At 42.3% G+C, this 26,966-nt stretch overlaps 1 protein-coding gene across 5 annotated transcripts in view; it reads right to left on the bottom strand.

Annotated features, from left to right (window-relative positions):
• Nucleotides 1-26,966, bottom strand: part of VPS8 (VPS8 subunit of CORVET complex) — a 107,612-nt gene that overhangs the window by 30,265 nt on the left and 50,381 nt on the right. For all 5 annotated transcript variants that reach the window (XM_048505880.1, XM_048505882.1, XM_048505883.1 and 2 more), the window contains 12 exons: nt 26,017-26,073; nt 24,823-24,905; nt 22,276-22,360; nt 21,888-21,986; nt 19,152-19,241; nt 15,673-15,719; nt 11,895-12,036; nt 7,907-7,996; nt 5,991-6,033; nt 4,226-4,329; nt 3,723-3,804; nt 2,798-2,880 (listed from right to left, as the gene is read on the bottom strand). In XM_048505880.1, the coding sequence (XP_048361837.1) occupies nt 2,798-2,880; nt 3,723-3,804; nt 4,226-4,329; nt 5,991-6,033; nt 7,907-7,996; nt 11,895-12,036; nt 15,673-15,719; nt 19,152-19,241; nt 21,888-21,986; nt 22,276-22,360; nt 24,823-24,905; nt 26,017-26,073 (1,005 nt within the window). The remainder of the gene's footprint in view (nt 1-2,797; nt 2,881-3,722; nt 3,805-4,225; nt 4,330-5,990; nt 6,034-7,906; nt 7,997-11,894; nt 12,037-15,672; nt 15,720-19,151; nt 19,242-21,887; nt 21,987-22,275; nt 22,361-24,822; nt 24,906-26,016; nt 26,074-26,966) is intronic.

The raw sequence follows: 26,966 nt of genomic DNA, 5'->3' as shown, positions 1-26,966 counted from the left end.
AGAATCCCTACAACAATATTTCATCAAAGCTTAAAAGAAATGCTAACATGGCTTTACACAAATATTAACAAGCCCAGATGCCATGAGAATTGGTATTATAAATCACATAGACACTGTAGTACAACACAGAGTAATTATGTTTCACATAGAAGGTCTTTTAAAAAATCATGATTTGATTCATACCAACAAGCTTTTGTTCTTAGGAGAGATTTCCAAAAAGGCATGTAATCTGGCCAAGGAACCATTTTAAAATGGTGTTTCTAGTGAGGAACAAAATATTTCTCAATAAAAGAGGAGAGAAAAAACCTGTCTTTGACAAAATTAAATTTGAAGAGGGGCAAATGGGTTACAGTTAGCTTTTAAAACAGAGACAAAACAAATTACTTGTTAAGATCCTTCTGAAATTACACTTGGACATTCTGAAGTATATTTTAATTAAAGTTAACAGAAAATGGATGCTGCACATAATATAACCAAACCTCAATTTCACTTTCACATGATTAATACTTACAAAAAGGCTAATACTTGTTGCCTCATGATTTCCTTCCTTCATTTAATACTATTCCAAAACAAAGCAAGCTGGCATGGCTGCTACTGTTCTGACATAGCATGTTGTTTGGGTTATTGTTAAGAGAGTATCCATCTCGAAGGAATTTTCCAGCCTAAAAGGTTTTCTGCCTTTAACAGGTGCAGAGTACATGCCTCCATAACGATCTATCTCAAGGACATGTTCCCAGGCAGTTTTAATTAAATTATGTACTGCAGCTGAGAACTTCAGTTAAGGGGGGGGGCAGTTTCCTTGTGCCAGACCCAAGTGAACTTGGTTACTTCACCTCCCCACATCTGACCTGCTATGATAGTTACTTCATGCAGTTTAAAAAGTGATATAGTCTTTTCATAAGCATAGCATGTCATAGATGGCATATGTGCTATTCTATCATTGGTAATAGTTTTTGTTTCCAATATTTGTAAACAGAATCCATGCAACAAAAGTTACCCACATTCTTTTCACAAGGTTCTTTAAATAAACTAGTACCATACTGTATATACTCAAGTATAAGCTGACTTTTCAGCACATTTTTATGCTGAAAAAGCCCCCCCAAGGCTTATACTCGGGTATATACAGTAATTCCAAGATGGCGTCCGGAGCTGGGGCTGCTGTGGGGATCCGGTAAGCATGTTGCTGCTTTTTTTCTAACTCACCAGAGAGCTGTAAAAACAAGCTGTAAGGACAGCCTGCATAGCATTACAACTAGGTTGTGTGTGTGTAAGTGTGCGTGCGTGCGTGCGTGCGTGCGTGTGTGTGTTAAAAGAAACCAACGCATTTCTCTCCTAAGGATTATTGGTGCGTTGCATTCTGGATGAATACAATTCTTCATACAGTAGTTTAGAAAAAGAAGAAGAAGAGTTTGGATTTATATCCCCCTTTCTCTCCTGCAGGAGACTCAAAGGGGCTTACAATCTCCTTGCCCTTCCCCCCTCACAACAAACACCTTGTGAGGTAGGTGGGGCTGAGAGAGCTCAGAGAAGCTGTGACTAGCCCAAGGTCACCCATCTGGCGTGTGTGGGAGTGTACAGGCTAATCTGAATTCCCCAGATAAGCCTCCACAGCTCAGGTGGCAGAGCTGGGAATCAAACCCGGTTCCTCCAGATTAGATACACGAGCTCTTAACCTCCTACGCCACTGCTGTTTACTGCCAAATACTGATGTTGCTGAAGACAAAGACTTTATTTGGAGCAACATTTAGGCTGGCATGGCTATGAATCCCAGAATTATTCTACATTTGGAGGAAAACAGTGGTTCATTTGTGTTCCTAGAGTGCTAGAAAGCTGCTCATCCCTAATACAAACCCTGTTAAGCAACTCTATCGCATCTTGCTCCCAAATCTTCTGTTTTTAGCTGCTACTGAGTCAAGTTCGAAGGCTTAAACTCGAGTCAATAAGTTTCCCATTTTTGTGGTAAAATTAGGTGCCTCGGCTTGTATTTGGGTCGGCTTATACTCAAGTGTATACGGTAATAAAACATAAGCTTTGCTATAATATAACCACAAACTCTGCTTATTGCATGGATCTTTATGAGTCCTCTTCTTATCACAATAGCCCCACCCTCCAAATATTCGTGAAGCCCAGGGTATCCTCAGGAATCACACAGGATTCAAAGCAGATCTCTGCAGCGGGAAAGCAGAATTGGCATAGGTTGCTTCCAGAGGCATATCTAGCGTAGGGTAGCCAGGGTACATGCCCAGGTGTCACTTGAAGGGGGAACCCTCAGTCACCCAAACCCCTTCCCACCAAGATATCTGTTTTGCCTGCTTTAATGTAAATGTGGACTCAGTCAGGCCAAGCCCTGCATCAAACTGCAGGCTTGACCTGGCTGGGTCAAGCTTTATACTGCTTGCTCCAACTCCAAAGCTCTGCCTCCAAAGTCACATGGACTTTGGAAGCAGAGCCAGCAGTATAAAGCTGGACCCAGTCAGGCTGAGTCCGGAGTTCAATACTAGGCTCAGCATGGCTGAGTCTGGGTTTAAACTGCAGGCTCTGCTTCTGAAGTCCACATGACTGTGGAGGTAGAGCTTCGGAGGTGGAGCCAGCAGTGTAAAGATGGACTCAGAATACAGAATAGAACACTATGCCCACTGACCACAAATATATATTACAAAAGAGGACAAAAGGGCACGTGCTTTTCAAAAGTACACAAAGCACATGAGCAGTATCATAGCATACACAGTTTAACTACAAAGATGTTCAGTTAAAGTATGTTGATTAACTACAGTATCTTTATCTCTTAACAGCTTACCTGTAGAATTCTCTGCAAGATCAATGGTAGTGCAATGAAAGCTGCCATGTTGTTCAGCACTTGCATTGTCAAGTTCTTCAAAACTGCAGGGAGGGAAAAATACATCAGTGTCATGGCCAAGAGAAGCAAATTCTTGTCAATAACTCCAAACATCACCAAGAAAGAGCACATCTAATAGAAATACATTCTCAGGTATAGTGTGGTGTAGTGGTTAAGAGCAGGTGTACTCTACTCTGGAGAACTGGGTTTGATTCCCTACTCCTCTGCATGGGTGGCAAAATTTTATCTGGTGGACCAAATTTGTTTCCCTACTCCTACATTCCTACTGGGTGACCTTGAGCTAGGCACAGTTTTACAGAATTCTCTAAGCCCCACCTAACTCACAAGGTGTCTGTTGTGGGGAGAGGAAGGGAAAGGAGTTTGTAAGCCCTTTTTGAGTCTCCTTACAGGAGAGAAAGGGGGTATAAATCCAATCCCTTCTTCTTCATCATCAAATGGCTTGTGAACAGAGACTGTTTTCTACTGTGATAAACTTCTGCAGGATCTGCCAAAATACAAATTCACAGGTATTTTTCTGTGGATTTTCTCATTTTTTTTTGAAAGCACAAAAAGTTCAGGGAAGGGGCTGAAATATTAACATAGGAAAATGGTTTAAACATCATACCCTTTTGCCCTAAGCTCAAATTCATTACTTGCTATAAGGAAAAGGAAGAGGCAGAGGTAACTAGGTTGTATGATAAAGTTCAGGGTACATTTAAGTGCTGTGCACTAATTATGTGGAAAATCTACCCACGCTCTTACAGGAGAGAAAGGGGGGATATAAATCCAAACTCTTCTTCTTCAGTTAACTAGCTTAAAGGAAAACACAACGCATAAAGGTCATATTGCAGTAGACATCTCTGCCACAAAAAAACAGCATACTTACAGTCAGAATAAAGCCACAGCACCGCAGAATTAGATGACCTTTGTGGAGACATCATAGCTTCTAGTAGTGGAAACCACAGTGCCTACAGAAGATCCAAAAGGTAGCCTTGTGATTGCCAACTTATGCATCTCATAAAGCAAAATTATCTGCTCAATCCCCCCTCCCCCGCCCCATCTCACTTCCTCAGTTGCACTGAGATACTTATTTAACTTCTCTGGCTTATGAACAGGCTACCCAATCCCTGGAATAACAAAACCAAGGGCCGAACTAAATATTTTGGTAAATACCCACCAGTAGCAAGGTTACTATGGGGAAACTCAGAGCCTTGAGGTTTTATAACAGAAGGTAAGCTCTCTTAAACAACACAAAAGAGAATAGGGAACTGAATGTGCAACTTGACATCAACAATCACACATTTGTTCTCAATTCTAGTTTCGCTGTGATGTAACAAAAGTCACAGAAGACAAAAACAGAGCACTTTCTTTCTACACAGCAGACTTCACCTCTCGTTGCTGTTGATTTAAATTGTGTGAATTCCTCTGGCAAAGCGCAATTGTTTTTCCCAAGGTATCTTCAATATTCTTTAAGGAAGGAACTTCTGTTGACTCTAGGTTTAAGGAAGAAGCAGCAATTATTAGCCGGCAATTTAAGTCAAAGAGGGTGTCATAATTCTCACACAACTTTACAAAAATTCGTATTTTACAATTTCACGTCTCTGATGGTTAAGAGCATGTCTACAAAAGAACATAAGAACATAAGAAAGAGCCTGCTGGATCAGACCAGAGTCCATCTAGCTCAGCACTCTGCTACTCACAGTGGCCCATCAGATACCTTTGGGAGCTCACATGCAGGATGCGAAAGCAATGGCCTTCTGCTGCTGCTGCTCCCGAGCACCTGGTCTACTAAGGAATTTGCAATCTCAGATCAAGGAGGATCAAGATTGGTAGCCATAGATCAACTTCATAAATCTGTCCAAGCCCCTTTTAAAGCTAGAGTTTCCTATGGTCAAGTCTGATATTTTAATAGGAGAAAACAAGGAAGCAGCTTCTGGGGAAAGGTAGCGCCAAACTGTTTGAGGGTTTTGCACATCTTTCCCCCATCTGAACTGCAGAATTCAGGTTGCTATTGCTTGATACCAATTAACTGCTATTCTGTCATACTGACTGTTGTGGCTAGGCATGAAGGAATATGAAACTCAGAGGTCAGATGCATATTCAAGCTATGAAAAAAATCAATGGGGCATAACTGTATAAGCTAATGGTATGTTCAGATGCCACCAAGCATAATAACCTATTCCTTAAATGCAGGAAATACTATGGGCTGATTCTGCCTTAAAAATCCTTTTTTCCAGATAAGTATGGAGTAAAATACCCAATTGGCTCATATAGTTTGTTCAGATTTTTTCAGCATAAAGAAAAGCCTATCAAATTCCCTTTACTATAATAGTTATTACAGATTGCCTAAAGATAAGATCTAAAATATGAATTTACCAGTGAAGCCTTTCTGAGAATTGTGGTTTTCTCATACATATTAATTTGCAATTTTTCGTAAGACAGACTTTAAGGCACAAGTTTATTAATTTCAAAAAACTGGTAATTCCACTTCAGACCGCAAACAGGCTCTTCTCTACACTAAACAAATTATTCAGGAAAACTGCTCTAGGAATCGTGTGCTCTATTCCTGGTCAATATAATGGTATTTGACGCTTATTGGTCTGGTTCATACCCTTATGGAACAGTGATCTGTTGTACATGATATACAGTCCTACCAAGAGCCCCTGGTGGTTGGTGATGGTGCCAACCCACCACCTCCTGTAGCGTGGGGAGGAAGAAAAAGCCAAAACAAAAAACCCCCAACAACCCTGTCACTGGAAAGCCTGTAGGGCTTAATGGACATACACCACCCAAAAAGACCTGGGCCTCAGCACAACTAGCTGCAAACCTGAGGTAGAAGTTGACCAACATCAGCTCCAACCCCAAGAACACCCAACTTGCCCTCCACACTGGCATCCAATTGGGACACCAGTGCAGCTCCATGGCAGCCCATACTTCTGGCTTTTCTGGCTGCAGAGCTGAGGGGTGACCAGCTACCAGCACCCTCGCCCCCACCGATAATGCGGGTGCTCCTCGTGCCCCAGCTAGACTGGATATTCTCTAAGACTGACAGAACGAGATAAAGGTGATCAAATAATTACTATTTCAACTCTGACTCTTCAAAAAAGCATGCTCTCAATGAAAATCTTGACAAAAGATCAATTTTCAAACTTACTTTCATCCTCATGTGTAAGTGTCAACAGCTTACTTTGTAGCCACTAGGAAAAAAATACATCCATGTCAGCTAAGCTCATGAGGGGAGGAAGACGGACAAAGAGAGAAAGAATATCTACCACCAGTTATTTGTGTTTCCCAAAAAGGATTCTGTTGCTTCCCTGACAGACTTTACCATTTCTGTGGAGCCAATGACAAAAGAGAGGTACTATAGCTGAACGATGCAGCGATGTCTGTGCCTTCAGCTTACCACTTTGCGTCACTTTAATATTATTACCACTAACCAATTAAGCGCTAATCCCATTTAATTTCTTTTAGGACGAGGGAGGAAAGTAACAGCTAAATTTTTCCAAAAATTTCCTTCTGGTACTGAATCAGTACTTTAATATCTGTCTTTAGTGGCATCACAATGGCACACCAAAGACAGGAAGAGATGGTAGTATTTCAGCATCTCATACAGCTAAGATGAAATCCTTTTTTGCTTCCTGTTTTGAATCTGTAGCTGTTTTAAAATTGATCTGATAAATGGTCTGATAAAGATTTACCTCGAGAATTTGGCTGGCAATCTGTAGTTGGTCAGGTGTGTTGATGTTTCTTGTATTTCTACAGTTGTGCAATTTAGACTTCTGCACATGTACACTCTTTTTAATGTTATATGAAATATTGTTTACAATCATCTGCTTGTCACACTTTTCAAATTGTTGGTTCAGATTGTGTTTTCATTTTTTACTTTATAATATATCCCTATTTTTATATATCTTCTTGTACTAATACAGTGCCACATACACAACAATGCTGCCTCATTCCAAGCACCCAAGCACAATCCATTTTGCCATTTGCCATATACTTTTCTCACTATTCTAGGCACAACATAATGTCTTCATTAAAATGCTGAATCAAAACCAACTACAGTCAAACCTCGGTCTTCATTGCCCTCGGAGATTGACGATTTTGGTCTTTGCTGGTCGCTCCTGGCCATTTGGTCGCCTCGGAGATCGGCAGTTGCCTCGGCTTCCGAGGCGACTTTTGAATATCTCCGATGCGCCGTTTGCGTTGCACATGCGCAAATGGTGTACCTCAGAGTACGCCGTTTTCGGTTTTCGCTGCCTGGATTATCGTTGAAAACCGAGGTTCCACTGTACACATAATTGATCAAAACACACGAAATATAATTTACTAGGCTCCTGCAGAAAACAGTAGCTTTAGCTTCCAATTTTTAGTCCTACTGTATATACTCGCATATAAGTCGACTTTTTCAGCACGTTTTTTGTGCGGAGGGCAGCAGCCTGCTGGGCAACCCACAGGCATGTGCCCGAAGTCATGGGTGGCCCCAGCTCTTCCCTGCCCCCACCTGCTCTGGCGTTTCCTTGCTTGCAAGCAAGGAAATGCCAGACAGAGCAGTCATCTGCTTTTTGGGTTTCCTTGCTTGCAAGCAAGGAAACCCCCAAAGCAGGCAAATGCTCTGTCTGGCGTTTCCTTGCTTGCAAGCAAGGAAATGCCAGAGCAGCCAAGGGCTGGGGCTGCTGTGGGAATCTGAGAGGTGGGGGGGGCGATCCGGTGGGGAGCGGGCGCCCTGGCTCTTCCCTGCCCCCGCCTGCTTTGGAGTTACCACCCTAGACTTATACACGAGTCAATAAGTTTTCCCAGTTTTTGGTGGTAAAATTAGGTGCCTCGACTTATACACGGGTCGACTTAGACACGAGTATATACAGTAATCCCATAGATATTATCTCTCTTTCATAATAAAAAATGATTTGTCATTCTGTATATCGTTCTAGAACATGGGCGAATGCTAAGTTCAACCATTTTCAAAGCCATCTTTTTTTAATAACCTACAACATAAAAGAATACACTTACAGAATGCATAAGCAGACAGTAACCACAGTATTTCGAAGTAAATTATCCAGCCTATTATACCTCGAGCATAACTAAGAAGGCACCATGAATATCTCCTTTCTTCTCAAGCAGATAGGAAGAAGCCTCATGCAGCTGATATTTCTCGACAACCTGTATCAAATGTCCCAAAATTGTTTTAATTAATTGTAATGAATGCAGAAAAAAGAGTTTTAGGCTGATTTTGCACACCAAAATTGCCCCTCTGTTGGCACGGGGAATGCCCCAATGCAATCGGGACTTCTGCACAGCCCCAGGCCCTGCAGTGTGTCTGTCATGTTTTTGGCCTGGCACTGCCCTGCAGTGCTGATTTTGCTCCACGAATTTCCTGAACCACAAGGGTTGAGGTCCTTTTGAAAAGCCCTTTGTTGTGCTGGTGGCTTCTGCCGGAGTGAAGAACTCCTCAGCAGAATCGGGGCCACTTTTCCCACCTCACCACTCTGGCCCACCACATCAATCGGTCCCCCCCCCCCCCCGCACACGCAAGGAGTTTGCAGGGGGTGTAGACAGCGATTCTCCCGCACGGACGAGAAGTTTAAAGCAGGGGAAGCCGGCCAGTGATTCTCCACACAAGTGTGCAAGAGAATCACCAGCTTCCCTGCCAGCAAACTCCTCGCACGTGCAAGAGAATCACCGGGTTTTAAAAAATATAAAGTTTTAACAATCAAATAAAATACTATCAGTGAGTGGGGGGAATGGGATGTGATTCGGCCAATCAGAAGGCAGGAAACGGAGGCTGCTTGCACATGCCTGGAAGAGATCCCAGGAGAGCTCGCAGTGCTGAAGCTGTGCTTAAGGGAAAGCCCCAGGCTTGTGGGGAACCTCTCCGGGTTTCCCGCAGCATCCCTGGCTGAGTGAAGGAAGAGCTGGGGAGCTATAGGGAACTATGAGTGGGGTGAGAAACCCTGCGCAGTACACTCCCAGATATACCACAGGGAATTTTGAGAGTGCAAAATCAGACCTAGAGCATTTCAGAGCATATTTTATCACACAACCTTATGTAGAAGAAGGAGGAGGAAAAGAAGAAGAGGAGGGAAAAAAGAAGGAAAAAGAGGAGGAGAAGGAGGAAGAGGAGGAGGAGAAGAGGAGGTGTTGGAGTTTGGATTTCTACTCCACCTTTCTCTCCTGTAAGGAGACTCAAGGTGGCTTACAAACTCCTTTCCCTTCCTCTCCCCACAACAGACACCTTGTGAGGTAGGTGGGGCTGAGAGAGTTCTGAAGAACTGTGACTACCCAAGGGCCCTTTCGCACTGGTGAAAAATGTAAAGTAGATGTGGATTAATGCTATGTGGAGCAGCAACTGAAGTTTTTGATGTAGGTTTTTTCTTCCACACCTCATCTACATTCCATGGAAGGTATCCGGTCCTGCATCGGATTCAAGAAAGCCGACATTTCCACACTACCGAAAAGTGCTGTTGCCCTCAATTGCCATGGATGTCCTGATTGGCTGTCGTGCTGTGCAGGGGCGGGTACTTTCGAACGCGTTGCAGCGTGACGTGGCAACGAGAAGATGGCACTCCTGTCTTCCTATTGGCTACCGTTATCTCGTGCTTTCTCGCGGGGGTATAACAAAATCTCAGAAACCTTCCTTCTAATTGCCTATTATGCACTTGGGCTCTGCATTCCAACACATTACGCCTTGACTTTTTTTTTTTTAAGGACATTTTCCAGCAGATCTGTTGACAACCCAAAAGCATGTACAGAGTTCTTTTTCATTTACAATGGAGTGACTCTCCACAACTGAGCACAAAACATCCTTGGTTGGAATGTGTCTTTTGAAAAAGCAACAAAGATCTGTCTATTTTTTTAATTAAATTCTGTCTGCTTCAAGACTAATGAAAATAACAGAATACAGAGTTGCACAACAGAATACAGAGCTGGTGCCTACACTTTAAAAACAAACTGTAGTATTCTCACTTCACTGGGGTTATTAACATCTTGGTGATTCTGATCTACCCTCCCTTCTATTCCAGCCCCCAGCTTGTCATGCCTGGATCCTCCTCCTCCCCCCCTCTAGATGAGAATCTCTGAAGTACAGGCTGGTTGCATCCAAGGGGGGGCTATCGGGGGGGGCACATTTCTGAAGGCACAGTCTCAAAACATTCAGAGTCTCATCAAGAGACTGCCCTGATGACCCCCCCCCCAAGCTTTGGTGAGGCTTGGTCCAGGGGGACCAAAGTTATGGACCCTCAAAGGGGGTGCCCCCATCTCCCATTCTTTCCAATGGGAGCTAATAGGAGATGGGGGCTACCCTTTTGAGGGTCCATAACTTTGGCCCCCCTGGGCCAAACTGCACCAAACTTGGGGGGTGTCATAAGGACCATCTCCAGATGATACCCTGAAATTTTGGTGCTGATACATAAAAATGCGCCCCCTGCAGGAACATCCCAGAAATTTGCCCAAAAAGCTTTCTTCTGCAGTGAGTTTTCTGCATGGTGGGTGCAGGCTGGGGGGGGTGCGTGCACATTTCTGAAGGCACAGTCTCAAAACTTTCAGGGACTCATCAGGACACTGCCCTGATGATACCCCCCAGGTTTGGTGCAGTTTGGTTCAGGGGGACCAAAGTTATGGACCCTCAAAGGGGGTGGCCCCATCCTTTCCAATGGGAGCTAAGGAGATGGGGACTACCCTTTTGAGGGTACATAACTTTGGTCCCTTTGAACCAAACTGCACCAAACTTGGGGGGTTAGCATCAGGACAGTCTCCTGATGATACGCTGAAATTCTGGTGCCAATATGTCTAAAAACGTACCCCCTGCTGCCACAAATATCCTGGTGCAAAAAAATGGGTTGTGGTGGGGTGGCTGCCCAGGGGGGGGGGCACCAACTCAGGTTTTACCCAGGGCTCCAGTTTGCCTCATTACACCCCTGGATAGCCCCCACCCCTCCACTGTAGCAGAGAATCCCTTTCCTTCTACAAGAGCATCTCTGAAGTACACACTGGTTGCATCAAAAGGGGGAGGCTCTCTGCCTCTTATGGACAGCCTCCCCCAAGTAAACGGCATAACAATGAGCCGTGTTCCCTTCCTGCCGATCCAACGAGTGCTACGGAGAGATAATGGAAAGCATGACCAACCGCGAGGAGCAGTAAAAGGCGAGTGAGAGCAAATCGAAAACTAAAAATCTGCGCACGCAACTCCAATTCAGTAGTACCTTCCGATTGGCTGGGTTGAATTGTGTAACAGCTTGGGCAGGCATCTTGCAAGTGGAGCAGCCACAAAAGTTTTATACACCAGCCGGGCACATCTGGAGTTAAACCAAGGTTTTTGAAAAAACACTACAAACATCCAGGGGTAGGAAAAAAGTGGGGTAAACGGCCAGATGTGGCGCAAATCAGTAAGTGAGCAAATCTAATGCGCACTAGGGGGCTCGACAGTGTGGAAAACTTGTGGAATATGGAGCAGCCTCAAATAATTAATCAAGATTAAACCTGTAGTGTGAAAAGGGCCAAGGCCACCCAGCAGGAATGTAAGAGTGCGGAAACACATCAGGTTCACCAGATAAGCCTCTGACACTCATGTGGAGGAGTGGGGAATCAAACCTGGTTCTCCAGGTTAGAATCCACCTGCTCTTAACCACTGCACCACTACATTACAGCATACTCAATATTAGCCTTTTAAAATTGAAAATGGTGTTTAAAAAACCTAAGCCATCAAGAAAGCTGGTAAACAGAATGAAATTTGTAACAGGAAAAGATATCAGCAAGATATACTAGCAACAGAAAGAAACCCATGAGGCACACACACCTGAGTTTAAGGGGCAAGCCACATGTTATATGGAGGTTTTTTTATTTAAAATAGGGGAACTAGCATGAAATGTTGTGTTTGTTGTTTGGGCCCAAGAGCTCTCAATGTCTTCCTAAGCAGCATAATAGATAATTTTAGTTTCATTCCAGATTCAAACAGTTATGGACATAAGAGCTTAGCTAAATCAGACTAACTTGAGTGAAAAGAATCTTGACCAAAATTATTTTTCTACTAATTCTGTCTCACATCCAAGCAGTACTGCCTTACCTGAATTGTCTCTTCCAGCCTGTAGACCTCCAGGAACTGTAAAGTCTCTAAAACCTGATCAGGTTCATACTGACAAAGCAACTCAATAAACTGTTCAGTAACAGAGGGAGAGAGCTGAAGCAAGTCTTGATTGATACCTTCCCTAAAAACAACAAATGGCACAAAAGACTTGGGATCTGCTATGTGTCAGGCAAAAGCAGTACACAGTATGCAACAAACAAACCTTCACAGAGACAAGTCATACTATCAGTATTCACAGAAAATAATATTACTGACTTGCACTGCCTACTGTAAGGCACGAAGAGGCATGGGATTCTGGCTAGTAAGTCCAAATGGTTGAGCCAAGGATAAGAGAAATTAAGGACAGGCAGATACTAAGAAAAAAAAGTGGTGTGTGGCTTAAAAAACAAACCATTACCAATGTTTTGGGTATTTCAATAGGGCTCTTTTCTTACAAATCATGCAGTATCTCATGAAGCAGGGCTACACTTTATTGTTATGACAGGGAAATTCCCTGAGCAAGTCCACGTTACTTAATTTGAAGAAACAAAAAAAAACAGGTTTGTCAAAACAGGTTAGCATCATGGTTAACATATCTGATATACCTTAAGACTTGGTATTGTCCTTTATATTACTGTACATGCTTGACTCCCACTTCAGAGAGAGATTTTATTAAAAATGAGCTTCTGTCCTAAAGACAGGATTCTATTGTTTTCAGGTTCATTTGATTCTGTGACAGCACACTGGGCTAGATTCCTTTCTGTGGTGTAATTACACCAAAGGGAATTGAATTACAGAAGGGATTAGACTGGCACATTTAATTTAGCCAGAGATTTATTCTAAAGTAGGTACAAGGCCAGAGGGGGAGGGGAAATATAGCCATAGAATTGCCTTGGGAAATAAAGAGAACCAGTGAGCAATTGTACCATTAAAACACATTACTACAGCCCACATAGCCACCTTCACTATTTTTCAAATGTAATCTTCTCTAACTAACAGTTCCTATCACAAAGAAAGTATTACACTAGACAGAGCTGGAGCATACATTACTTGCAACATGCAGAGGTCGCTGGAAACAGCTCCCGTGTGATGATTTCCATGTATCAGATATGTTAACCAAGATGCTAACCTGCTTTGACAAACCTGATTTTCCTTCTTCAAATTAAGTATCATGGACTTGCTCAGGGAATTTCCCTGTCTAACAATAAACCGTAGCCCTGCTTCATATATTACTGCTCACTTTGTAGGTGAAAAGCCTCACTGAAATGCCAAAAACATCAGAAACGTTTTGTTTTTTAAGCCATGCACCACTTCTTTTTCTTAATATCCGCCTGTCTGTGATGCCATGAAGAGATTTCATACCCTGTATCAGTCCCCACCCGGCAATAATAGTGCTTGCTTGGAAACTCTCCCAGCAAACAACCAGGATGATGATGTTGCATGTGACATGACTTTAATGTAGACAAATTATATGAAGCATGCTGTAAATGGCTTCTGCATGATGATATCAAAACATGTCTGATATAGCTTTTATATCTGTAATTATTTTAATAAGTACTTGTCCTTCAACTGGGAAAGCCTTTTAAAAGAAATATTACCTCAAGACAGCAAAGGTTAAGTACGGGCTTGGTGATTTTGTAAATTTGGTTTCCCAATAAAACAACTTGGGCTATTTGACTGATTTGGCTAAATTGGCTTTTGGAGTAGGGAGGGGGGAGAAAGAGAGATCTGAACACTGAGGTGGGCTAAGTCCAGTGCAGCGCTCAGATCTCCCTGCCATCTCCCTGCCCTGGGCTTGGGAGTCACAGTCGGGTGAAAGTGAGAGAGTGGGGGGAAATGGTTCAATCCTGTATGCGAGGCTGAGCAGCTCCACATGCAAGATTGCCCCTGCCAACCCCAAAGGGCTTGGAAAGTAGAAACGTGTGTGTGTGTGTGTGTGCGTGTGCGCACGCGAGCGCAATCTTTGTACCTGGGGCTGAACAGCCCTGCATGCAAGATCACCCTTGCTTCTGTTATTCAAGCCCTTCAGGGTTTGGACAGGCGTGGGTGTGGGGGGGGGGGAGATAGCAAGCATGATCTTGAATGCAGGATCTGCCTCCTGCCGCTGTTTCTCAAGCCCTGCAGATGTTGAGAAGTGCCAGAGGGGATAGTTCTCTCCAATTTCAGGATTTTTTAACCCAAATATTTTCAGTAAGAGCTGAAAAGAGCTGATGGATATCTGTTGTATTTGGCTTTACCAAGTTAAAAACACCCGAAATATATCAATAGCTTCTATCAGTGCTCAAGCCCAGTTAAGTACTGCCAAGGCTGCGTTTATTGTTGTGGCCCATGTGAGTTAATATTTTAATCTATTAATATTTTAATCTATTAATCTTTCTCCATTATCTTCAGTACTTCCAAAAGTTCCTTCCAGATACTCTTTCCAAGAATAATTTTCTTATGTGTGGATGATTTTTTTAAAATGACCCTTTCTACTTCTCAAACCTGCCCAGGCCTCTTCCAGAAATTTTCCTATCTGCAGCTCTAACCCACATGTGTTTCATGGCAAAAAGGCAGAAGGAAATATAAACTGATGTCTGCAGCATAAAGAATGATTTTGCAAGTCAGACGATATTGTGAATAATATCAATGCCTGATGCTTATTCCAACAATATGATATATCCAAGGTATTTTTCCATAAATAAAAAATCACAGATGCCAGAGGTCCCAAGCCATTTTTTCTGCTGTGAGCACAGCAAAAAGGCAGATTCAAAAAGAGATTACCTTTAAAAAGCATTAGTTAGCTAAGCGACAAGATGTCATGGTACTGTAGGATTTAAGGAAGCACATAAGGAAGGAGAACTTATCACTCTTAACTAGAGAATAAGCCAGAAAGTTAGCGTTCATTTTCTAATACCATGTAAGTCTCCAAATGCTGAAAAAATCCCAGCACAAGCACAAAAGTAAAATAAATGGCTACTTATAAGTCAAATTCGTAAAAACATGCTTCTCTGGAAAGGGGTGCCTCTCCCAGAGCATCTGGTAGAGAAGAAGGCCTCTGTTTCAAGTTCTGACATTCCTGATTTGCAAGATGACATCCCATTTCACGTTACAACCCTATTTCCTTCATAAGAAGGAAAGGCCTGATGGTTTCAGCACCCCCAGCTGAGAGAATAAAAGAAAGACTCAGCCTATGATCACAGATAGTAACACAGAAAACTGGAAAGATCACAGAACTGCAAAAGTTGCGATTTCTTTTCTTAAGAGTGCATATTTAGAGAAAGAAAGAATAGAGTCAACACTGTAAACAGCAGCAACATCATATACTTTTATTCAAAGCCAGATTCTGTAACTTCAAGCATAATCATACAAACTTCTTATCCCACACAAGACTCCAGTAAATCAGCCTACGTTCTTAGGAGTTTAAACTTATGAGGACAGCATGATGGCAGCATCATTCAACAGTTCCTTCAACCTGACATTTAGATGACTTTCTGTATTCTTTAGACAAGCCTGGTAGACTTGGGAGGAATGTTGAATGGACAGATTATAGTCTTAGGGGGAACACTTTACAGCTAATACTCCTTGGAAGCCAGGAGAGCTATTATACCCAGGTCGGGAACTAGAACAACTCTTGACACAAGGACTGTTCTTTCCCAACAGAAGCTTTTCAAGGTTTTGGTGCATCTCAGCCTCCAAAGGCCAAAGATCTTTCCTGTTAATTAACGTCCACAACAAGATACTAATTAAAATTTTACATTTCAGGAAATAAAACTGGATGAATAATATATATACATACCTTGGGTCAAGTAGGCACTTCAAGAATTGAAAAAGCAAACACTGATCCTGCCAGACAAGAAAAAAGTAGATGTAGCACTGCATTTAATGGATATTTTTAAATTCCATATTTTTAAACTTACCCTTGCACAGATACTGCACCAAGAAACTTAGACTGCTATCAGGGATGTAGGTAAGGCAGGGGTTCTCGGGTTTAAATCCCCCCATTGCATGTCCAGCGGGGGCGGGCACTCCTGTGCACCCACACAGGCACAGCCTGCTTTGCACGCTTGTAGGCTGCAAGCCAGACGGAGCCCAGGAAAGAAAGTCTTGCCTCTCGCAAAGCAGGTTTCGCAAGACACGAGACGTTCTTTCCCAGGCTCCCGCTGGCTTGCAGGCTGGAGGCGGGGCTTGGGGAGGTGGGGCCATGTTCCCAGGGGGGGTGGGGGGGTGCCCCGCCCCCTGAACCCCGCTTCCCAAACCCACCCCATAAAAATTCTATACCTATGTCCATGACTGCTATGATCATAAATGAAAGTGACCTAGAAAAATGACATCTTCTAGGGAGAAAAAATAATTTCCTGTACCTGAGCTAGTTAAATCTGGATTCACTCATGCTCTGGATTCAAAACTACCAGAAACAAAAATTGTACTGCATAACAGCTTTGTGATACTGCCTGTTAGCTGAATTTCTTCTGTGCATCTCTTTTAAATTTTCATGCGTTGACAATTAGACCTGTTGTTCTAACATTCAGTTCCCTTCTTCTCTAAATCCACATTTACCCTTTGAAATTATGTTTATGAATGGAGTGTGGAGCACTTTACTGTCATGCTTCCCTGAAAAAAAAAATTCATAAAGATTCATTAGCTGTCTACCATACTCATCTGACATTCCTTGCCTTTGACTGTGCTTTTGGGAGGCACTGCTGTGCTTTTGTTTCAGGGCTATGAAGTGGTGATTCTCTGCAGCAACTTAATTTCTTGTCGCTAAAACAGGTTAAAGTATTCTTATAATGAATTTTACAATATCCGTTCTTAAACTTGTTTCAGTGCTCATTTACTATGAAAAGCTAGTAGTAATAACATTCAAGTCCTAGATTTTCTGTAGCCTCTTCAGATCTAGAACCCGCATTATCCTCAGCCTGCAATGTGAGATCTACAACGTCTTTTAATTACTCAGTCACTTTTCTTAAACTTCCCTCCTTCGTTAAAAGATTCTAACCACCCTCTCCCCACACAACTCTTGGTGCTACTGATACAAGCCATCTTCAGTCAGGGAATGACCCCCTGATTTGCCCAGTGATTTGTAGAGATGTAGAGGTGAAAGACACCCTATGGATTGAACAGACATCCTGGCTAAATAGATGTGCCCTAGCACCGGTGGGATATTAACAGCAAAGAATGACAGATAAACAATGAAATCTTGTGATCCTTTCTATAAAAGAGCTTGCATCAATTTTGAGCATGTTTCATTGGATCAGATATGAGGGGACATTTGAGGTCAAGCTTTATGAAACTGCCAAAGCCAAAGACTCATTTCCCATAGTTTTTAGAAAGCTATTTAAAACTTTAAAAGATACTGATCACAAACCTGGTCAGGAACAGAACTGTATACAATGGTGAACTACTTCAGCAATTGCTCCAACAAAGGTCATTTCCAAATTGGTTTTAAAATGATTCAGTGGCTGAATGACAGGTCCTCCATTAGTGAGGGGGATTATAACGTTAGGAAGAACAATTTTAGCTACCATGTCTTGCCTGAATGTATGTTTGTGGCATATGCAAAGAAACAACATGAATGTAATAGAGTACTTTTTAAAAGTACCTCCTAATTATGGATTGCAAAAGTTCTGTAATGATGCTTGTTCCAAAAAGTAACTTCATAATAATTAATACATTCTTTAGGGCTCAAACAGGTACAGCGATGAATGTTGCTCATAAACCTGGCTCATAAATAAGAAAGTTATGGAGTTCTCTTTTGTTGTAAAGATTATGGCACAAAGTGAAACGTATCTTCCTCTGTCTTACCTCTCTTTGCTATACCATAGCACATACTATCTTCCATCCCAGCTCCAATATATGAAGTGAGCCAGGCTGGGGAAATCTACCTGATATGGATAGATCTGCTCTCCTTATCATTACCTCTTGTGAGTCTCCCAATCTCGCTCTGTTTTATATGCAAACATGGCCAGCACATGAACAAACAAGTAGCTGACATCAGGGTATTTAGCAGTTTGGAACAACAGACATATCTTTCTGCAAAGTATGAAGCCTCCCCCTCCAGCTAGCTCAGGGGTCTGCAACCTGTGGCTCTCCAGATGTTCATGGACTACAATTCCCATCAGCCCTGCCACTTGGCCATGCTGGAACGGGCAGATGGGAATTGTAGTCTATGAACATCTGGAGAGCCACAGGTTGCAGATCCCTGAGCTAGCTAATATGCATCTAACAACATACTCCTAATATACATTTACTTGAGTTACAATTACTTAAACTCTAAATAGGACCAGATTGTAAAAGAGTTCTCGTGCCTCTAAACATGCACTAATTAGCCAAGGAGCCATGAACACCAAAGTTACTGCACAAACACCCCAATAAACTGCTAATACAACTTTTGCTAACCAGGAGAGTAATACCACATGAAAACAGTTTCAGATGAGTAGTCATGTTGATCTACAGTAGTAGAGCAAGATTCAAGTCCTATAGCATCTTAAAGACTAACAAGACTTCCAGGATATAACCTTTGAGAGTCAAAGCACCCTTCGGTATCTGATGAAGGCAGCTCTGAGTCTTGAAAGCTTATACCCTGGAAATCTTGATGGTCTTTAAGGTGCTATTAGGTTCAAATCTTTCAGTAATGTCATACTCTGACAAGGCTGCATGCTAAGCAACATGTAGCGCATAAACAAGACATGAGCTATGCCTAGAAGACTTGTGTTTTACAATAGATGGATCACACTGGGATAGAGGAGAGGAAAGACTGATTAATCAGTAAAAGTACAAAAATAAGTGAAGTGGCTCAAGAAAGTCTGCGCTAAAGAAGTAGAGAGTAAGTAAGGATGTAAAGAGGAGAGAGAAGTAATTTCAGTCATAGGGAGAAGTATAACCAGCCAGAGAGATAAAGAGCTAGATTGTAGATTATGGTTTGTCAAATGAGAGAAAACTGGGAGCTGAGATGGACACATGTGAAGTAGTATCTGGTAAGGAGCACAGAATGCATACTAGAGCCTTGATTCTAATATGGACACATAGACATCTGCAACACACTAAACGGTTCATCCTAAAACGGTTCATGCTAAAAAAAAAAAAAGACCCAAGAGGCAGGGCATTCTGTTACTGTTCATGTATAATGTTTGCATATCAGCAGGACATACTCTCTTAGCCCCCTTCCCCAACCTGGTTTGACAATTTTTAACTTCTGAGTCCAATCCCATCCCTTCAGCCTATCATGCTCTGACCCATATGTTCAAAAGGGAATACACATCAGCCTGAGGACTTTACCTGCAAGTTCTGAATGATTTGTTCGATTTGGTCACTGAAGTGAACAGAAATCAGATCTGCTGCTTTAGATGGACTCACTGATAGCAGCTCCTAGGCAAACAAGGAAAAATATTGTCCATACATTTTCACTAACATCATAAACACATCAAAGAAACTTCTGGCAAGAATAACATATACAGGATGTTCCAGAAAAGCAAATTCTTCATTCTGAGCTCTCATAATTGTCCCACTCACTTTTGCTCAAGATCTTTAAGCTTAATTTGGTGCTGGATTATTAAGAAGGAACCACAGCAATGCTGGACTTTCAGAGTACAAAACAAGTCAACTGATGCGTTTAACAGTCCCTCCCCCAAACAGGGAGTTTCAGTTTGGTGCTGTTAGATCTGGCAACAGTGTTCGATAGAGTCGATTATGATCTCCTGACTCACAGCTGTGCTGGTATCCAGGGGATAACCTTGCAATGGCGACGCTCATTTCTCCGGAGCCAGGAACAGAGGGAGGTATTAGGGGAGAGGACTTCATCTCAACACCCTTTGGAGTGTAGCATTCCTCAAGGGGCAATCCTCTCCCTGATTCTGTTTAACATCTACATGTGCCACCTTGCCTAGTTGGTGCAGACCTTTGGGCTAGGTATTCATGAGTATGTTGATGACACCCAGCTGTATCAGTTGATGGGTGACTGCCTGGACTCAGATATTTTGGCCAGTTGTCTAGAGGCTGTTGTGAAATGGTTGAAAAAGAGCTAAGTTACATCTAGCAAGGATGGCGGTCCTATGGCTGAGCTGGGGACACTTGAGGGAGAGTGGTCACCTTCCAGCTCTTGATAGGGTGCAATTAACACCTTTGCCAATAATCAAGAGCTTGGTTGTGATATTTGATACCTCATTATCTATGGAGGCACAAGTCATGCAAGTGGCCAAACTTTTAACATTTCTCTGAGTTGCCCTGAATTTTAACATTTCTCTGAGTTGCCCTGAGCCCACCATGGAGAAGGGCAACATATAAATTAAACAATAAATAAATAAATGTTTGACTGTAGTAGGAAAACAGGCAGGTAGGATTGTTGTAATCTAGTTCAGCCGAAGTATTTGTGTGTAAATTGGCCTGGGTTACCATCTTAATCATACACACAGAAATTACATTCAACTGTAAGCTACTGAATGTACTTTCCTTATAAATATGTTCAGAGTAGAATACCACTAGGATGAACAAAGTCAAATCCAAATTATTTGGTTTAACTGATTTGTAGTTCAGGTTTTTAATGGTGTTAAACATACAAGTTCTACTTTCCTGTCTTGGCCAATAAGACTTATTTTGTCTTCATCTAACATCTGTTAACTTATTGTAAATTGCTGCAAACTAGTAATAGTTCTCATTTCTGTACCCAGGACTTGAAATAAGGATGATGCTACACATACAAGTATTAACCTCTTAAAATGCAGTTCAAATTTACTCAGTTCAACTTTCATCTTACAGCAACATAACCATAGCCTAAAAGTTATTAATATTTCTCTCTCAGTCACACTTCCTTCCCATTTTTCTTGCTACTGCTCTCCTCTGGTTGTCTTCAGGAGGACTTGCCATGAACTACACTGGAATTGTTTATGAAGCTTCCCTTTTCTCTGGGCTCTTGAGATAAAATATTTTTTCATAGCTGTAAATGTAACCAGAAATACAACTATGTAACTTCTCATGTACTTTACACGTTCATTTCTTGTTTGTACTAGGCTTCTGCTTCAGTGTGTCCTCTGAGGAAGGTACACACACTGGAAATCTAGGCAGGTCTAGTAATACTTTGCCTCATGCACAACAGTAAGCCTGTAAACAGATCATTTTGCCTGTGCATTCATGGGTTTGCTTCCTTAGCAGGGATAGAATGGCTATATATCTTCCTAGTGGGCTGGAAGCCAAGAAAGCCAGAGGCAATCTGGATCAAGCAGAGCCAAGCCTCAGCAACTACGCCAGTATTTCAGTAGCTACTTATTTATTTTTATTTTTATTATGCCACCTTTCCACCTAATCAGGGTCCCCAAGGCAGGGCACATACAAACATTAAAACATTTGATTAAAAACATTTACAATTATCAAATAATTCAACAGAATCACAAAACAATACCAGAACCATGGAGGAGGGTCAATAACCATTACTGGGGGTATGCCAAACAAAACAAAACAAAAAATCTTCGGAGGACAGTGCTAGAGAGAGACAAATGAATTTCCCTGGGGAGGGAATTCCAAAATGTTGGTACCATGGTCAAAAAAGCCCTTTCTTGAGTCACTACCTCTAGTCTCAGATGGCAAGAGTAACTGAAGCAGGACCTCCAAAGATGACTGGCATCAACAGGTAGAAGGCAGTGGGAGAAGGCAGTCCTTAAGGTATGTTGCTCCCAGGCCATATAGGGCTTTAAAGGTCTATTCCCGCATCTTTAATTGAATCTGGAAGCAAATTGGAAGCCAGGGTAGATGGATGGAGACTAGAACTAACTGTGTCATCTGTTCTGGAAATATTACTGCTTCCAGCTACAGTTTTTGGTTGTTTAGTTGTTTTTATTGTATGTGCAGAATTTTAAGTTTGGCATATCACCTCAAGTGTTTCTGGATAGATAATGCAATTTATAAACAACCTATTAAGGTGATACGAATCTTATCTAGTTCACAGAAACCTCAGACCAGCTATAGTATTAAACTAAGTTAGTTTTCCACTAACATGGATAAAACAAACTATTCTAGTCATACCTCAACATGCTTCATAGCTTTTTGCCACACAGAGCGTTTTTCTTCTGTACTGTACCCAGGAATGGAGAGTATATTATGGATATAGCCAAAAACCTCTTCCTGTAAAACAACAAATAAATAGGCATGAAAAATGTTGCACACTAATTTGACAGTACAAATTCCTAATAAATTCAAGAATCAGCTGTGATGTTATTAATTGTATGCTGATGTTCTGTACGTAAATTTGTAAGGTGAATGCATCACAAAACATTTTATGTACAGTTTCCACATTCTCCCCCATGCAGTCCAAAATGTGCCCACAACTACTGAAAAGAGCTGAACATTAAAAGGATAGTAAGATTTCATCTGGATTTTTATCAACATTTCTTTAGCATTATCGTACCCTTACCTTTCTCAATGGATCACGCAAATAACAGTCAATGATTTTGTCATAGCAGTGTTCACGTTCATACATAAATTCACAAATTTGGTAGCTGAAACAAAACACAAATGTATTTGTTCATTTTAGTATGCCTACTTTTTGATGATGACAAATAATAGCATAGGGAGCTGTCAGGTTTTCAAGCAGCCCACAGTCTAAAGGGTGTCAACTTCGTTAGCAGCACCGTCTGCATTTCCCATCTTTAAAGATTTGAAGGCCAGATACTCACCTTACATTTTCAGGCACTATTCTAGCTTGCTGCGGTGAGCCTGAGTCTGTCCTGCTCGACATATCTACCTACTGTTTTTCAAAAAATCAAACTCACCAAGTCAGTCCATCCTAACCGGCATGAACAATAATTCATTGCTATTCAAAGACTGATCTTGCCTGTCATATATAGTGAGCTGCCTTTTCACTAATTAGGTTTCCCAAGGAACAAGTTGAATGTTATGTGTCTTCCTCCTTCCCAATGAAATTCTCAATTAAAACATTAACAGTCACTGCGACTGGGAGAAGCTGCTACTATTCAGCTCCAGTGCCTGATATGAACAATTATTCACCAGTCTCTGAGTAGCTTAAGGCAATGGACTGCTTGGAACAGATCAGATTACCAAGGTGAGAGATTTGAGTTTTGGATGTGAGTGCTTTTTTAAGAGCTGGGACCAGGTGTGTGCCTAGGAGACACATGGGCATGTTGGAACTGCTCCAGGAGCGGAACCATGAATTATATTGGACTCAGATGTCTTGCTCAAAGGATTTCTGCTTTGTACAGTTCCAGGCCAAGAAACATATATCTTTTGTTTCAATATATTTAAGCAATAATTGTCTTGCATCCTTTTTTGTGCAATAAAGTTTGTCTACCTTTATCAAAACAATATTTACATTTTATTGCAGAAAATGCCCAGGCTGCTTAATTACATGCAGATCACAAAGGAATAGATTGCAAAAGGGAGCCCAGATATTTAGTACTGACAACTAAGATGTTCCCAGCCTCCCTCAAAGCTGTTCTCTGTGGTTCATTTGGGGGTATCTAAAGTACCCCTACAGTAAGACATTTGTGGTGGCATCTCTTAAATAGACCTTTCTCGTTTGAGATACTGCACAGTTTTGGAGTGCCCCTGAGAAAATATTACATTTTTATCCTGCTGTTCCTAAAAGGAACTCAGATTGTTGTACAAACTTCTCTCCACTCACCCACTTCACAACCACTCATTGAAAGAGGTTTGGCTAAGGAGGATTGGCTCAGCAATGGCGTCGTGGTTAAGAGCAGGTGTACTCTAATCTGGAGGAACCGGGTTTGATTCCCCGCTCTGCTGCCTGAGCTGTGGAGGCTTATCTGGGGAATTCAGCTTAGCCTGTGCACTCCAGCACATGCCAGCTGGGTGACCTTGGGCTAGTCACAGTTCTTCTGAGCTCTCTCAGCCCCACCCACCTCACAGGGTGTTTGTTGTGAGGGGGGAAGGGAAAGGATATTGTAAGCCCCTCTGAGTCTCCTTACAGGAGAGAAAGGGGGGATATAAATCCTCCTCTTCCTCTTCTAGGACTAGCATGGTACAATCCAAAGAAATCAATAGGCTTAGAAGGTGCTTAAGGAGGGGGCAAGATTGTTCTGCCAGCAACATCATGACTGCATGGGGATTTATTTATTTATATTATTTACAGTCCACCTGTCTCTCAGGTACTCAAGGCGGATTACACATAATGAGTCAGTGCAATCAACAAAACGGGACATTCAGTAACCAATACGTTAGGATTTTAGAAGTCTGCCCAAGCTATACTACACTGGGTTAGGAGAATTTAAGAACTAAAGGCATCTTTACAGATGGACTAGAAATATTCTGCTCTCCATGACATAATTGCTGCTATGGATTTTTAAATGCTCTGCTATAACAACTGAAAAGAAAACAGATGCTAAATCTTGCAGGCCTCGGTCTTCCACAGGATGACAGCACTGTTGTTTTCTCATTACATCTGCAGCTACCGATTAGGCGCAGTGGCAACAAGGCTTCCACCCAGCAGGCTTACCTACGCTTTCCCTGTGCCAACTGTCCACAGCGGCTATCCATCCCATGCCACTGGAGCACTTGTGGGAAGGCGGATTTAATTTATGATTAACATATCACTATAGCATTGTAACACTATAGCAGTATGTCAATTAACTTCTAAAAAAAATGATAAAGCCCTCTAATGGCATGTGAAGAAATGCCCACCACGAGGAGCTGCAAAAATGTGGGCTTTCCCTCCATTTGACATCCATCCCAGTTTTGTTGGGATCGTTCCAAATAACATCACGGTAAAGCAGTGACATTTGGGGAAAGACTGCAAGTAAGCTGTGGAAAAGATGGAAAGGGCAGAAATGTACCATGATTCTCTGCAGAAGCAAAAAAAACCTCCACTTCTCAATAGCACCCAGGTTGGACCAAAACACTGTTGCAGAGAACACCTTGGACTGGCTCTTAAAATACAAGGAAGGAAGGAAATTGAAGAAACAAGGGGAGGGGATGACAGACTTACAATTCAGCTTTCTCTGCCATTTGAATGAGTCTGCTCTCTTCAAACTGTACTATGCCTCCAGCTTGGAGCAATTCTAGAAGAACCTACGAGCATTAAATCATAATAACACATCACAGAACAAGGCAGGCAGAATCTCCAGTCCATCAGTTCTGCCTATACTGCATCATTTTCAGACCCTAAGCTAAATGTAGTGCTTCCAGACACTACTCTGTACATTGCTTTCTTTGCAAATGCAGGCACTTTGTCCTTTCCCAACCAAAATTGCTAGATTTTCAGAGAGAAACCTGGATCAGAACTCTTTTTTCCTGGCATGCTAGTTTTGTACACACAGCAAATTTCTTTATAGAAGATATTTCACGCATACTATTTCTAACATGCAGTTTGAAATAGTACAGATAGTAACAACAGATACATATCACGTTTGGACTCACAGACACACAACCTGGTCGAATTAAGCTGTTTACCCAGGTAAGCAGGTTTGTTTGGCTATGCTTGGCTCACAAATGTTGGTCTTCTGGTCATGATTCATCCGTCTAACTGCCCCTTGTAATCTGTTTCTGCACCATTACATACATTCTCTCTCTAAAGGGCCTCCCATCTTACAGCCATTTTATTCAGCCACACCCATGCCCCAGTGCCTTGGTCTCTCATACTTCTTGCATCCCATATCTACATGAACCTGCCAGATTGGAGTAGAAGAATGTGAATACTGAGCTCAACACTGTTCTCATCATATACTCCAGCATTTTTCTGTCCACTATGTGAAAGGAGAGCTCTTCAGTTTGGTGGGGAAAGCATGCAAACATGGCAGTTCTGAGGGAAACAAGCCTTGTTCCAACAAAATCCGCAGCAGCAATAGTAGTAGTCTTTGCCAACTGCAAATGCAGCTTTCTGGACTGGGTAGAATTATAATTGTGGATGCTATCCCTAGCTGCATTTGTTCCTAGTGTCTATTTGTGTTTTAGCATGACCAATGCACATTCATACAAATATGTTCACATTTTGTTAATCTTCATTCATAATGGCTAAACTGTCTTTGGCTCTAAACTTCGCAGTACTAATAACTTCTCAGTGTGGACTGCAGAGACAGCCGTAGCACCCCTGCTCTTTAGTCTGGTCATTCTTAGAAATGACCTTCCTTCTTTAACCATGCATCACTCTTGCAGCGTGAAGTATTCCTCTAAGGATTCATACCTGCTGTCTTTCAGAGTGTCGTGAATCATCATCAGGACTGCAGAGAAATTCAAGGACCTGGACAAAGAGGACAGATTCTAGATGAAAGATTTACTGAGACTACAGTGACATTTCAGAAAAACAGCAAGTAAGACTACTTCTAGCACCAATTTAATTTTGCTTCATAGCCAGAGCAGGCAGAGTTGCCAGCAGAGGTGGAGCTACCAGGGGACGGGAGGGTGTGCATTGCACCTGGCGCACAACAGGGGGTGCATGAAAAATCGCCCCCTGCCCCCTCACGGCTCCCCCACATACACTTACCTTAGTTCAGCCTGAAAGTGGAGGCTGGAAAAGCAGCCTGTTCACTTGAGACTGAAAATGGCCTGGTGGGAACTACACTTCCCAAGAGACCTTGTGAGCTCCTGGGAAGTGTAGTTCCCACCAGGCCGTTTTCAGTCTCAAGTGAACAGGCTGCTTTTTTTCAGCCTCCACTTTCAGGCTGAACTAAGGTAAGTGTGCGTGTGGGGGTGCAGGCGGGCGGAAAACGCAGAGTGCGCACCAGGTGCAGTATGGCCCAGCTATGTCTCTAATTGCCAGTGAGCACAGCTTTGCCCCCGATCTCTTCCCTCCACCCACAGTCAGCAAGCCTAACCTCTCCCCTATTCCCTCATGCTGCTTTGCACACTTCCCCCTCTCCCTCCTCCCTGGCTCTCTAAATGCTTGTATCAACACATCTTTCTGACTCCACCCCACCTTCCCCACTCTGCTTCTCCCCTCCCCAATGATCAGGAGGGCTTTTTACAACTTTATTTCAAACACAACAGTATTTTAAAATAATTTTCCTGGCTGCAAAACACACAGCAGCTGGTGAATCAATGAGAAAAGTAAAACTTAGGAAATCCATCTACATGCCTCTTGGGTTCCCTCTGCATTTGTACTTTACAGAATCATAGAATTCCCATGCTTAATCC

Source organism: Sphaerodactylus townsendi, linkage group LG08, assembly GCF_021028975.2.
Source record: "Sphaerodactylus townsendi isolate TG3544 linkage group LG08, MPM_Stown_v2.3, whole genome shotgun sequence".
Taxonomy (NCBI): Eukaryota; Metazoa; Chordata; class Lepidosauria; order Squamata; family Sphaerodactylidae; genus Sphaerodactylus; species Sphaerodactylus townsendi.
This window is presented reverse-complemented; position numbering and strand designations above follow the sequence as displayed.